Source organism: Ctenocephalides felis, unplaced genomic scaffold, assembly GCF_003426905.1.
Source record: "Ctenocephalides felis isolate EL2017-DRISC unplaced genomic scaffold, ASM342690v1 CF-g0.4_SCAFFOLD_00845, whole genome shotgun sequence".
NCBI lineage: Eukaryota > Metazoa > Arthropoda > Insecta > Siphonaptera > Pulicidae > Ctenocephalides > Ctenocephalides felis.
In genome coordinates, this window is record NW_020536999.1 from 11,890,390 (window position 1) to 11,905,997 (window position 15,608).

Sequence of the window (15,608 nt, forward strand, 5' to 3'; positions counted from 1 at the left end):
CGTAGCTGATCACGTCGATCTGTCGCCAATTGGAATGGACCCAATCACCATGACGAAGAGTGAAATCGCCTTTTTGATCTTTATCACCAAACGGTACCTGGAAAAAAAAAATATGAATCAAATCAAATGAATTGTAATACTAGTGGTGAATGGCATCGTGCCTTAAGGCAAATTGCAGGAACTTTCCGTACCGAAAACTAAATTATTAAAAAAGAAACTTTCCAAAAACTTGAAAAAATTAGATTTTTGAGAAATTTTGAAATTTTTGAAAAAAATTGACTTTTTTTGAAAAATATGATTTTTTTATATTTTGTTGTTTTCGTATTCTGATTTTTTTTGTATCAATTTCAACGTTTTTTTAAGCAATCGCGCTGCATGGCTGATTTGAAGTCGAAATGACAAAGCGCGTAAACGCCGCGTAGTCGCCTAGCGTGTGAACACTAGTACGGAATCCATATATATGCACACAAAAATGGTACTTATTATTATAATTTTTATAAAATTCGTGATAATACGATGTACATATGTCTAATGTTCATTTTTGACTCCCAAATAGCATTATTTTTTAACTTTCCGTAGGGTAAGTAATAGTAATCGCAAAAGAAATCGAAAATGAAATTTTTTATATATCTTTACGTTTCAGAGGTTTTTGAACATTTTGGCATACCTTAGAAAAAATGGGTGTATACGTGTGTGTGTGTGTGTGCGGTTACAAATTTTCGTCGACAATTTGGAGAACACGTTTCAACCGATTTTAATAATTCAACATTTTACTTGTATTGACAAGATGAACAACTGATTAAATTTTCATGAAGGCGGGTCTAGCGGTTCCGGAGATCTAGTGAAAAAAGTAAAAAAATGCCATTTGGCGGTCAAAAATGATCCTTAGATATGTGCACATAAAATTATCAGATATTTTATAGAGATTTTAACAATAAGTATAAATTTTGCTTACATTCCTATGGGCTCCGTACCAATGTTTATCCGTTAGACGGCGTCGCGGCGCTTACGCGCTTCGATATTTCGTCTGTATGCAGTTAAAGCAGTACGATTGCTTCGAAGAAAAGTTCAGAACTTCCAAAATATTTCAAAATAAAGAAAACATTTTTTTTCAAGAAGCCTTTTTTCAAAAATTTATAGTTTCTCAAAAATCTAATTTTTTCAAAGTAATTTTTTTTCAAAAATGTTAATATTTTTAAAAAAAAATGCACAGCTGTAAATATGATATAGAACAATTACCTCTACTTCAGAATGATCAGGAGCCCTGTATCTGATCCGGCCTGGTAAAGGATCACTCTGATGTCTCTGCCCTGTGCCCCGATCTAATGGTTTTAAAACTTGGCCCTTTGTGATATCTGGATCTACATCTTCAAACACAACTGTTCCTGGTGGTAGCCGAACAATATTGCATGCAACTTCTTTACCCTAAAACAGAAATAATAATAACAGATATAAACTACATACATATTTCTTTTCTTCCAGCTATTTCTTTAAACTTACATTTCTTGTTAAAATGATAAATTCAACATCATCTCCAGGCCTAAGTTCCTCTGATGTTTTGGCTTCAGAAAAGTGGAAAAATATTTCTTTGACTACATCTGCTCGTTCAATGAAACCAAATGACTCTTTCATAGAACACACTACACCCCTGTACAAAACTGGATGAGCCGGGTTCTCTAACCGGACGTGGCAAGCACCCAAATTACCACTGTAAAAGATAATAGTAGGTGTTAAAAAAATTAAAAGAAAAAATATAGATGACTAAATGTAGACCGATTTTGCTGCATAACAAACCAATGTTATGGCAAGGCTATGTTATGAAGAACTACTTTCCATACTAATTCGTTCTAAATATTGTCAAAAGCCATGTGGTTGCTGAGCAGTCAGGCGTTTTTCTCCGGTTGTCAGATAGAAAATTTAACTTAGAAACCGCACAAATGTCACTAAAACGATCTTAGATAACAAGGTGTTTCTGACTCAGCTTCATAACATACAAGTGACGTTGCAGTTATTATGTAAAGCGCCTGAATGCATAGCAAATACATGAATTTTTGACAGTATTCAATATATGATTCAATAGCATAATTAATGTATGCAAGTTGGAGCGTAACATGGCCTTGCCATAACATCTGTGTATTGTGAGGCTGAATCGGCCCATAAATTAATAGTTATCTTCAAAAATTAAGAACTTTTTGTCCTTAATTATTTATCCAGTTGTAGATTTCTTTTTCACCAATTTAACATCTGTGCAAGACAGAATTCAAAATAAATATTGCAAATATCTATTGCTCTCAAACATATTTATGTTCATGTTGATAATAAAACCGTAACCAATAAAATAAATATTTCAGGCTCTTATCAAAAAAAAATTTGTTAATCAAATATAATATAAGAAGAACGTATATATAATGATAAAGTATGATTTATTCTAAACTTGATATCTCTATTAACATACCGTTGATTTGTTGCGATCTGAAACGAAACCTTGTCTCCACTTCGTAGAGTGACATTGCCCTCAACATCGTCCTTGGTATAAGGCAAGAAAAAGCATTCGCCCCTGTTCTCATATGAAATTCGGCCCTGTGTGTCGCCAGATCCTTCAGTCCTTAATTCAGTTGTTACATTACCAGTGACTCGTTCCTCACTTAAAACCTGGGTGAAAAAATCGAAACAAATCAGAAAAAAGTTATAATTTGGAAATATACAAATATAGAATACAGTGAAAATGTTTAATTATTCAACAACGGACACTCAAATAATTGGTGCCTCGACATACGAGTTAAATTCATTTCGTAACTACGCTTCAATGTCGAATCGCTCGTATCTCAGAATAATTTTTTCTATATAAATTAATATAATTAAAAAATAAAAATAAAATTGTATATAATTAATAATTCGTTCCAGCATTTTGGTTTTTGTCAAGTTTTTCGAGTGCTAAAAAAATTACAATTTATTAATTTAAATGGTTTTTCTGTCCATTCATTGTATTGCTGTAATAAGTTTGTTGAATAACTGCAATGACCGAACTATTTATTGCAATTTTTTCTGGATGATTTTTATCCACAAACTTTTAGTGCTCAGAAAGCAGCTTATAAATTATGGTAAGGTCCTTAGCTGGAGTTATACCCTTATCAACTCCTGTTTAAACACAATACATAACTATGATGTACATCCGCGCCATCCCACTTATTTTCAATAATTTCACACTTGAATTCAAGAGTCATCGGACTTTTCTTTAGAGTTAGACCCATGGTTATAAAAGTACATATATAATATTTTTTAAATGTACAAAAAGCAAAAAAAAAACTCAAACTCAACATATATAATTTTACAATCTCTATTAATATATAGTTGAAATTTCAAACCTTAAAATAATCCTCGATGTGTTCTGGTGGGTAAATAGTTACTACACAATATTAATATATAACTAGTGTTATATGGCATCGTGCCTTAAGGCAAATTGTTGGAACTTCCCGTACCGTAATGCAATATTCGAGAAATTTTAAACATTTTCAAATATATTATTACAAATACTGTAACTTTCATTATTTTTGCTATACTGCTATATCTGAGCAAATTAAATGTAAATTATAAATAAATCAATTTAACTCCAGAACATTAACAATCATTTCATTTCGAATTCAATTTCAAAAAAATAGTTGCCTAATTTACACAAAATTGAAATTCCCCAGTATAATCACAGTCTAAACGCATTTGCAAATAATCCTGTGCGACATTTTCACTTATACTGTTGCTTAGCTTGGTGGCATTTTCACATTTTTCAATAGTTTTTTTTTCACAAAATTGAAAAAGTGCTCCAGTACATAAAACAGTCTAAACGCACTTGGGTAAACATTTGTACCATAGTGGCCCTAGACTGTGCTTAGCCTGGGTAATTTTTTGAATCTCATCTTCAGTGCTACAATTAAATATTTCAGAGTTTAAAACAATATAAAAAAAACATAATTACAGAAAAATATTAATAAAAATATGTAAAAAAGCATAAATCTAACCAATTTAATAAATTTGTTTTATAACTAATATATATTGTGGAAGTATATAAAAATGCGTCAAATCAAGACCCGAAAGCTATGTTTTCTTAATAAAAACATTTTCTTTCATTAAAAATTACTGGATGGATGCCTAAGAACAATTTTATCATATAATAGGTTGTCAAATATCTCCCTTCCGCCTTTTTGTATTATAAACCAAGAGCAAAAAAGCGGAAGGGAGATATTTGACAACCTAATATATACCTAAAATATGGCTAGAAGATGCTCCCAAATTTTTGGTACAGATACTTGGATTAAAACAAAAATATAAAAAAAAATGTGTAACTACAATAATTTATACAAACTGTACCCTCCTGTCTACGTTAGAAAATGCAACAAACAAGAAATTTGGGAGCATCCTTTTAAACATATATAGAAAATGGATCAAAAAACAAGTTATAAATAAACTTTAAAACTATTTTATACAAATTAATCCATTTCCCTGCGTCTATTATCTCCTCGAATCTCAAAACACTCGCATGTAAGATCTCTCAAAGTTCGTATCTCAAATTTTGCTCGTATGTCGGAGCAACGAGTCACACTTTAGGCGGGTCGCAATTACAATACCAAAACATCTCTTAACGTACATTTATTTTAAAATTATAACTTATAAATAACATGAAATAGGGCTAGAAGATGCTCCCAAATTTTTTGTGACAGGTACTTGGATTAAAACAAAAATATATAAAAAAACTTGTAACTACAATAATTTATACAAACTGCCCCTCCTGTCTTCGTTAGAACCAAAACGTACAAGAAATTTGGAAGCATCCTTTAATTAAACCTATATAGAAAATGGATTAAAAATAAACTTTAAATCTATCTTATTCAAATTAATCCATTTCCCTGTGTCTATTATTATCTCCTCTGACCTTCTGTACGATGACCGCCAAATCGCTGCCCTTGGAAAGGGAATCGGCAGGATTTTGGTGGAAGGGCTTATTTTTGGAGTCGCTGTTATTCGGCGTCGAGGTCGCATTGGGCGTACGTGGCCGGAGCGGAGAGGACAATGACAGGAGGGCACCCGTTTGCAGGCTATTTTTGATAGCCGCCACCAACTTATCGTCGGGCGACTCCGGAGTATCTCGGATGGACAGGAGAGGACTGGACAGACGCCACAAGGACCAGGCCAGGCGTGGATTGTCCTGGAGTATCAGGATGAGGATTGTGGAATGGATAAAGGATGTTGGAATGAATTTGTATCTTAAATGTATTTTTAAAACTATGACAGAACCGAACTAAAAATATTTAAAACAATATCTTACCATTTTTTTAAATTAATACAAAACATTAATTTAATTTAGGATATCATAAAAAAGTTTATTATTATGCTTGTTCTTGGTATTGAAAATTATGAAAATGTCTATTTGCCTTGCCATCAGGTGTACCAAAATAAAACCAAATAAAATGTTCAATATGAGTGTTGGAAATTCTCAGAACATTAGTATATCCATTTAGTTAATGAATAAGAAAGGCTCGTAACTGTATTACAATATTACTAAAATATATTATTAAATAGAAAATGAATAATGAAACATATAATAATCACTATTACTTCATCAACAAGTTTTTGTACAATGCGGCCTTAAGGGGCACAACTAGTGTGAAATTTTCAAAAAATCGATTATCGTTTTTTTTTTATATTTTGGTAGATTACACCTTTAAAAATAATATATAAAAATTTCAAATCGATATCTCAAATAGTTTTTGAGTTACAGCCATTTGAAAAGTATATATATAGTATATAGTACAACGATCATTTCATCTAAACGCGGTTTTCTCGAAACAGTATTTTCCGAATTTGCTGCAGTGATTACTCAAAAACGAATGATCCGATCACTATCAAATTTTTTTTACATGTTGTTTATATAGTTCTCCGTAAAATGAACTATCGATTTTTTGATCGGATCAAAAATCGAATTTTGGCAGTCGAAAACGACCAAAATTTTGGATAAAATTCGACTTTTTTTAAAAAACGCCGCCATTTTGTAAATTTTTGATCTATTTCTTTTATCGTAGTTCATTTTACAAAAAATATTATCTAGCTTAACGAGAATAATTTTTTTTTGATTTCATCCACGTAGAAGGCCGGAATCACTGCAGCAGTTAAGGGCCTTTTTTTTGTCGCGCCGTCGGAGATCGACGATAACTTAAAAACTATTTAATTTTTTTCTTCAAAAATTTTACTATGTATTCTTAGAACATGTATAAATATATTCCTAAGATTTTGAAATGATTGATAAAGTAGTTTTTTTAATATAAATTCCCAAAAATCACCTTTTTTTAGCACGAATATTTCAAAACTAAAAGTGGCCAAATCGGTTCAGCCGTAATCTAACATAATATCGAGCTCCATTTATATATAAAGAAGATAATATAGTAACAATTTACTTAATCAATCATATCAGGTGTTTGAAAATAATCGTTCAAATTTTGACAAAAATACTTAAATATTTCCTTTTTTTTAGTCTTAATTATTTATACAATACAAGAAAAATAACATCTCGCTTTCACTTGGGCTACATAACTCATTTTAGCCAAAACTCGAGTTAAACACTAATTATTAAATTAAAAAACTATGTAACTAAATTAAATGAAAGGCTTTAATACAAATTTCAAAAGTAATAAGGAAATAGAGATTATGAAAATAAAAACTTTTCTCTTGAATTAGCAATAACAATGTATAATGTTTATATAATAAAACTTTTTAACAAATATTTAAAAATGTTTGACGTTATAAACTACAAGTTGTATCAAAAGTAGCTTTAAAGAACTAGAAGGCTTTTCACAAATAGCATTTGGTTATATAGGATGAACAACGTGAAAAAAAAACTAGAATATTATCCAAAGAGTGATCTTGCCACTTCTGAAGCATATATAAAATTGACTCTCGTATCACCTATACAAATTACAATTTACAAAAGTAATACAAAAAAATAATCTTGATACTACAGAAAATTTTAGAAATTATCTATTCTATCAAAATGATAGAAAAGAAAATTATCAATAACGAGCATTAAAGAACCAAAAAAATCACTAAAAGAGAACTTGCTAAATATTAAACTAATCGAGTATTTTCTTACCACTTCCGGAGCAATTTTGGACACGGTGCTAGCAATGGGTTTGCCTGTGCGCCTATCATAAGTCATTTCGAATTCGACAGGGTCACCAATTTTCAAATGTTCAATGTTACCACTGAACTGACTGAAATGAAAGAATAGACGAGCCTGTCGTTCACAGCATTGAATAAAGCCATAGGAATGCTGAAAAAAAATTAACCAAAATTAATAATAATATTCTTTATCAGGTTCATTTTACTAAATTATTTAACATCACAAAAAATATTTCTACTTATTAAAAAATGATTTAGAATCGTGTTTCATGTGTCAAAAATTCATTTGTTTGGCATTGGATATGGAATATTTAGCAAGTTGATCTTAGATTGAAAAAGTGCTCATATGAACTAAATTTTACAAATCAATTCACCTAAGATCTCTCAAAAAAGCTCTCTTAGAACTGTTGAGGCTCATCTAGAACTTTTGGCTTCATAAAAAGTCAAAAACATCCGATAGTAGATTAATACATTAAGATTAGAAGTACCTCCTACAATTATAATTTGCAATTCCACAAAAATTTAACCACCCTTTCATCAAATTGACTCAAAAAGATCGTCATTCTATCGCATTATATGCATTTTTTATCTAAACTTCTTGAAAAATATTTACAAATATTTTTAAATTTGATCCCGATCATTTATAAAATATAAATAAAATAACCAAGGTGATTCAAATAATAGAAGTCGAAATTTCAATTCAATATTATAAAAATTCGATACCCTCTTCCTATGAAGATACTCAAATAACAAGATAACCAATAATGCAACTACAAAACATGGAATATTTCAAAATCGATTAAAGATAAAATTAACCTCCTTATCAAGCATGGTAATTATTCATTCAAACAAACAATTCCGTAATGCATTATAATTAATATCTGTAGTTACAACTGATTTGAGTGCAACATAAATAATCGTTATCAAATATATACAATGAAGCTATAAATAGAATCACTAGATAATTTTAGTTGAGCAGAGCCTGTAATAATTAACATGACCATGTTTAATCAACTTTTTTAATTTACCCAAGGATAATATGTATTCGCCGGAAAATCTGAGTCGCTAATTTTATGTTTAGCCGGCATTTCAAACCTGGTATCAAAATTGTAAAAAAGTAAGTGTTAGAGGCAAAATATCCCATATCATCCACAGATTTCGAAAATTTAAAAGCCATTCCTAAAATACGATCTACCAAGCTATTTCTTTATAATTAGCAGATAAGTTTAAAATTTGTTGTCACGGTTTTCGCGAAAAATCTTGATTTTTTAGTTAAATTCAAAAACTGTTCGAAAGAAATCAGTTGGAAATCGTGCAAATTAATTTTTAGTAAGGATTGGCCGGCCACAAAAAATCTTGACAAATCACGTGGGGGAAGGAGAGGTCTAGTAAAATATCACGTGTATTTATTCTTTATCTAAATTTTCAAAAAAAATGTAAGTTTTTTTTCGTAAATTCGAAGAATTTGTTCGGAAAATTTTACCTAACCAAAAAGACACGAAATTTTGGTGGGGGAGGAGAGCCCAAAAATCGATCACATGATTAATGGACGCCCCCTATTATGCTTATAAGCCTATATTATATATTGGGATGCTGAATGGGATATTTCACTCGATGATGCATCTACTACATTTCAACAAACAATCACAAAAAAGATACGAGCGCTATTTTCAATCTTAATAATAAGATTGTAACAAAATCGCATTTTTATCATTTTCATTTATATGCATAACACAACAAAGCATGAAACAAGCAAAAAGTAGTAATGTTTATATAAACATTGAATATCAAAACGTGCCAATTCAATTTGAATGAAATCAGTTTCAGATTAGGCTGGAACTTGCAATGCCTATTAGTAAGACCTAATAGCATTTTTATGTGCCATTGTTTGCAGCAGGTAAACCATCCATTTAATTTTTGTTAGTTGCCTCGTTCACCATACACTAATACATTCTTAATCAGTTAGTTATTTTTTATACAAAAGATTTTCTAGAAATATTTTTTATGTCTAAACAAAGTTTGCCGGGCCAGCAAGTATGTTATAAAAAATTACCACATTCAAATTTATGAGAGACATAGGCAAAAGATCAATTGCAGTAAGGTTAGTTAAAACAGTAATTCCGCTTATAAATATCAATATTTATTGCAAAAACTTCGTACTCAGTATGAAATTATTTGTTTTGTTTGATATCAATTTATCTTCAAGAAAATGGTTGGAATTCTACAGACAGGACGCAAATTCGAAAAGCATAACATACAATAGAAAACATTGTGTACTTTTGCACAGTATGCCAAAACAATTTTAATATGAATTGTCTTTCAACTTGCAACCAAATGAAAATTTAAAACAATTTTTATTGAAATAATTTCTATATTATTCGTAGTTTCTATAAATGTTTGAAGTTATTGGAATGGAAAATAGTTTTTAGGCAAAACAGCTATTACAGCTGTTCAAAAAATGAGATTATATCGCCAGCGAAAAAGTAAAATAAATACAAGCAGTCAATGAATGTATGTTAATTTTAATTACATGAAGTTCTTCAAACAAAATTATTACATGATGAGTGAAGTTGCGAAAACAATATTTGTTTAGGCGTTGTTGAACATAATCCACTCTGTGAACAAATATTAATAGAATTTATTAATCAGCAATTACTCCATTTCTCTAATAAAGGTTCATTTCTAAATGCTAATTACAATGACATGTGATCATGTGAACAATGACAATGATCATGTCATATTTGAAGTATGACTTTAATTACATTATTGTTTTTAAATATCATACATATTTTAATGCTATTATAAATATATAATTTATAATTTATCATTATATAAATGTGTATAATGGTTGACACTAATAAATGTGTGCATCACGAGTGTTACCATGTTAATACTAATAAAGATTATTCAAAATTTTTATATGATGTATTTAATTTACTTAAATGCAATCTTGTACAGTAGAAAATAAGTTTTACTTCAATCGCGAGTAAACCTTACGCGCACTCTTTTTTTTTGCATAATTTATTTTTGTTAATCAAGGCTTTGGTTGTCTTATTTACAAAATTGATAGGTACAAAAAAGAAATGATACAAAAAATACAATAAATTGAATATAAAATGAAATGAAATTAAAATAAAATAAAATAATAACAGTAATACAAAAATAATAATATAAATGAACTATTATGTGATTAATTTGGAACATGATGGATAACGCAAGATAAAAAACTAGTGGTGTATGGCAAATAAGGCAAATTGCAGAAACTTCCCGTACCGTAATGAAATATTCGAGAAACTTTAAACGTTTTCAATTTCACGTAGTTTTCATAATTTTTACTATCTTGTTATATGTGAGCAAATCAAATGTAAATTATAAATCAATTTATCTCCAGAACATTAACAATCGTCATTTCATTTCAAATTCAATTTCAAAAAATAGTTGCCTAATTTACACAAAATTGAAAAAGTGCTCCCGTATAGTCACAGTCTAAACGCATTTGCAAATAATTATGTGCGACATTTTCACTTATACTGTGATTAGCTAGGCGGCATTTTCACATTTTTCAATAGTTTTTTTTTCACAAAATTGGAAAAGTGCTCCAGTACATAAACAGTCTAAACGCTCTTGGGTAAACATTTGTACCAGAATGGCGCTTAGACTGTGCTTAGCCTGGGTAATTTTTTGAGTTTTTAATCCAAAATTACTAAAATATTTTTCGAAAAAAAATAGAAACAATTTTTTTTTCCGAAAGCAATTATTTTGTTGAAACAAGCAGAAAGTTCTTTGAATCATTTAAATCGGACGCTTAGTTCTCTCAAAAAACTGGCATTTTTTGCACATTTATCTCCGTATCTTCGAAATGGCTGGGCCTGCGTTTGCCAAAAACTAATAAACACTTTTCCCAATCATTACAAATTGAATGTTTTTAGATCATTCAAATCCGATACTCCTTTCTCTCAAAAACTCGATTTGTATTTTCTGCCCTCTTTGCTCCGTATCTCCGTAACGGCTAGACCTGCCTTTGCCAAAATCTAATCAGCACATCTCCTTATCAATAGAGATCGAATGTTTTTTAAACCATTCAAATCGGCTGATCCGTGCGCCCGAAAACGTGACTGGAAATTTGTATCCATACATATATACGTACACACACACATCCATTTTTTCTCTGAGATATGCCAAAATGTTCAGAAACCTTCAAAATGTCGAGAAATGTGAAAATTTTCAATTTCGATTTTCGGCCCATTAATAACGGTAATACAAAAATATTAATGTAAATGTTTAATTTAATTTTATTTAATGTTATATATTTGTAGTTTATATTAAGTCTATGTATATATACAAAGCTATCTATGAACTCTTAATACTCAAATTTTCTCATATTATCTTTAGTTTATAATTTGTACAATTTAAAATGTAATTATATTGTATTATTGCCATGTGTGTTGAATAAATAAAATTAAAATAAAAAAATTAAATTAAATTAAAAAAATGGACTATGACGTGAAAAATATATTATCGACTTACCAATAATTTCTCAATAATCCCAGTCTCCCTTGTCCCTTGATTGTTGGAATCATTATTAGAGCCTGCTCCACTGCTGCCGAAACTATTATTGTTCACATTGCCCCCGCCAGACGACGTCTGCGAATTGTTGGCTGTGGAAAACAACCCCACGGTACTGGAGTCGCCGCTACTGTTGAACGAAGTCGACTGATTCTGCGAGGTGCCGTTGCCGACGCCGCCGGGGTTGTCGAGGGTGAATGTGCCGATCGTTGGAAAGCGGCCGGACGAGCCCCCTGACGAGCACAGAGGCGGGCGAAGAACTTGTTGGATAGGAAAAGTATTGTTTGGTTGTGTCGCTGAAACCTCCTGGGGAAGAAATAATTTATTTCTTTTAATATAAATTGTAATATTATATTATATATTTTATTCACAGTAGTACCCCGACTCACGGGTGTTTCTAAATACGAGCCGACAAAGGAACGATGCGTTGCTTCGACATACGAGTGAAATTTTAAATTCGAGGTTTGAGCGAATAAGAGTTTTTAAAAAAATGTTAAAGGCAAAATGAAATTACGAACAATTTTGTCAGCTGTAACAATGATTTTCCTACCATATGAATATTTTTACTGTTTTGGTCATTTCATTTATGCATTAAGGGGGTATTCTAGTGTAGGAATTCAAAAAAATCGATTTTTTTTTTATTTCATAATTTCAAAGTTTAACCATCTAAGAATATGGGTACGAGAAAAATTTTGAAAATTTGAATTATTTTCGGAGATATAGGCATTTTACTGACTCGGTCTCCAAACTGGTTTGGCAGGGTCTAATCGGACAAAAGGCATTAGGAAGTCATTAGACCAATTTAAGACAGTTTATCGTCAAATGAATTATTAATTCAATGTATAGGTTCGGAAACTCAGAACAATAATGAACCTCTAAACTCGTTGATTTGGATTTTCGCGCCGAAACATTCATTCCCGATCACGGGTATATGAAAAGCAACATTTATTGCTGTTTGCATATTCAATGAAGGTATCTTTCCGATTTTAAAAATGATGACCCTTATGGTAATGCAAATTGGGTCAGAAACTCATTCATTTGCTGTAAGACGAGACAATGCCCGGATTGAACGAAATACGTACATCCAACGCTTCAAAGGAGACTAGAATTGCTCGATTTGAAGAGAGAAATGCAGAAAATAGTTTTTTTGAAGTAGAAGAAGGTCCGATGCATGAATCAGGAATGGCAGATTAAATAAAAGAAGTATAACATATCATTTTATGACTTTGACAGCAAAAAACTTCACGCAAAACTTTAAATGCGTTTTTCTCACAACAGACTTTTTCAGTATTGTTGACATGATTTCTCGAGTTCTACTCGAGCGGTGCACTTGAAATGTTCAGAGAGTCTTGTTTATAGACCTATCTGTAGCCCGAACTAGCATCATCCCCAAATTCCAATTTTTACTATATTTAAAATATTAGAGAAACTCAAAAAAAAACTGTAAAAAAGACACTTTTTTGTCAAACAGTCGCCAATTTATAAATAAATGCTATTTTTTACTCATCGCTAGTTCGGGCGATTGCGGCATCACTGTAGATTAATAATCTTTTTATTTCTTTTATTTCGGATGGCTAGGAGAGCTGAAATCGTGTCAAGACTGAGGTGCCAATTTTTTGGGACCCCCCAACTTCATCAGCTGCCAGTTTCTTCAATTTTCAACTTTTTTTTTTAATTTTTGTATTGTATTTTAATAATATTAATAAAATGGATAGTAAAAACATTCATTGCTTTCTTTTACGACACTTTAAAAATAACCTAAAATTAATCGCTCAACACTAGAATACCCCCTTAATATTAATAGTGTAATAACGATTTGCCCACGCGAGTATATCGAAGATTATTTTAACGTTAGAAATTTCAGCTATACGTTATTAGTGATTTTGCAAAATATTTACTTTTGTAAACATGGGTCCAAAGAAAAGGGTCTTGAATTAAAGGAAGAAATTATTGAAAAATATGAGGATGGCAAAGATATACGAGCGACAAGACAAGAAAAAACAGTAACATCAATCAATTGTCACATCAATTTTTTCTAAGGTATGCCAAAATGTTCAGAAACCTTCAGAACGTCAAGATATGCAAAAATTTTCAGTTTCGATTGTTGGACGATTACAGTAACTTACGGGAAGCCAATTAAGATAGTAAATTTATTTTTGATATTAAAAAAAAAATTAAAAAACCGGTACTGGAACGAATTAATGGCATTTCAATGTATTTATATAGAAATAAAATTAATATATATAGAAATAAAATTAATTAATACGGGTACCACCGTATTTTACGAAATGTAAAATGTCAGACAATAAGTAGTATTTTGCTTTAAGGCAAGTTGCAATAACTTCCTGATAAGTGTTATTCTTTTACAGCACACCAACCAGACATTTTAGAATAGCCTGAATTTTTTTTCCAGATTATTATGAATAAATTTTTTTATAAAAATATTTTTTTTTTACTTGAATAATAATATAAATTTTGTACATCTCATAAAATTGATGATTTGACCATCGTCTGCATTAAATTAATTATCTCCAGTTGTGCTGATCAGATCAGTATTATATTTTTTAATCTTAATCTTTTATATGCAAAATTCATAACATTTGACCAAATCATTCATATTGTAATTATTCATGTTCTTTGAGGAAATATGCATAAACTCCATACTCTAATATATTACAAAAATGTATTTTGAACATATTTTGGTATGGTAATCATTTCAATAAGTGTAAAGTTTTGAAGCTCAAAATTCATTTTGTGAATGTAAGAATAAGAACAAATCATGAGAATTCGAATAAATAAATAAAGTTAATTATGACTCACCATTCCGATAAGATTTAGGTGTGGAATTATGTCCGGGTGCTGTAATGTTACTGTAAGATTTAAAATCCAAAATAGCAGGATCGGATGTCAGGCTTGACGGCTGGAAACTCTTCCACTGAGGATTATTAGACATTGTCAACAATGATTATTTTGTTCTGTTCAGGACCGTCTAAAAATTCTTTACTATTCTTTTCAAACACGTTTATCTATTGTACATATATAAAATACAAAGGCTTGTCGTTTCTCTTGAGGCTTGGTATTTAAATATAAGCAGAGCTATATCACAGAAAGGTAATAAGAAAATTTCACAAATTTCTATAACACTGGAAAAGATCACATTGATACGATCGTCACATCAAAGACATCAGTTTTTTTTTTATTTTTGGACTGTCCAACATACTTAAGATCATGACACACACGATGGGCCTTGATCACATCGCTAACACTTGGTGAAAATTTGTTTTCTGTTTCAAATTTGGTTCACATCAGAATTTGTCCAGTTTACGTTTTGTACTGACATTGACTTTTCTTCTAACTAGATTTATATACATACAAAATCACTAAATACACAATTACACAGGTAACTCTAAATAGATGGTTGCAGTTTTGAATTTGATTTTCTTTGCACGATGTTAACTTCATAAATATATGCTTAGTAGATTTTTGGCTAAAGGAAAGTTGAGAAAATTTATTGGGAAGTCCAAATGGGTTTCTATATGAAATGAAAATCCTCAGATGTCTTCAATGCGTGCTGAGTGCGATGTTGCGGATCTTGTTTGAATTTGTTCGATTTGCTGTTGCGATCTTGAGATTTTTTTTCAAAACAAAAATTTTACTTACAATTTACTAAATCTAGAGGATGTGAATTTAATCACACAAGCTGAAACAAGGAGAAAACATTTAGAATCTTGAAATAATTGAACAAAAAAAAATCATAGTAAGATTTTTCAAATATACATATATATATATATCTTATATATAAAATTCTTCTGTAACAATGTAAGTTTCATATTTCCTCCTAAACTATAATTCGGATTTTCATGAATCTTCCTGAAGTT

General features: G+C 30.4%; 1 protein-coding gene across 1 annotated transcript in view; it reads right to left on the reverse strand.

Annotated features, from left to right (window-relative positions):
• LOC113363901 (cold shock domain-containing protein E1-like) overlaps positions 1–14,784 on the reverse strand; it is a 39,844-nt gene extending 25,060 nt beyond the window's left edge. Inside the window, 6 exon segments of the mRNA XM_026606382.1 lie at positions 1,240–1,425; positions 1,501–1,708; positions 2,456–2,652; positions 7,136–7,315; positions 11,692–12,036; positions 14,551–14,784. Of these exon segments, the coding sequence (XP_026462167.1) occupies positions 1,240–1,425; positions 1,501–1,708; positions 2,456–2,652; positions 7,136–7,315; positions 11,692–12,036; positions 14,551–14,553 (1,119 nt within the window). The 5' untranslated portion in view covers positions 14,554–14,784.
• Between the last annotated feature and the right edge of the window lie 824 nt (positions 14,785–15,608).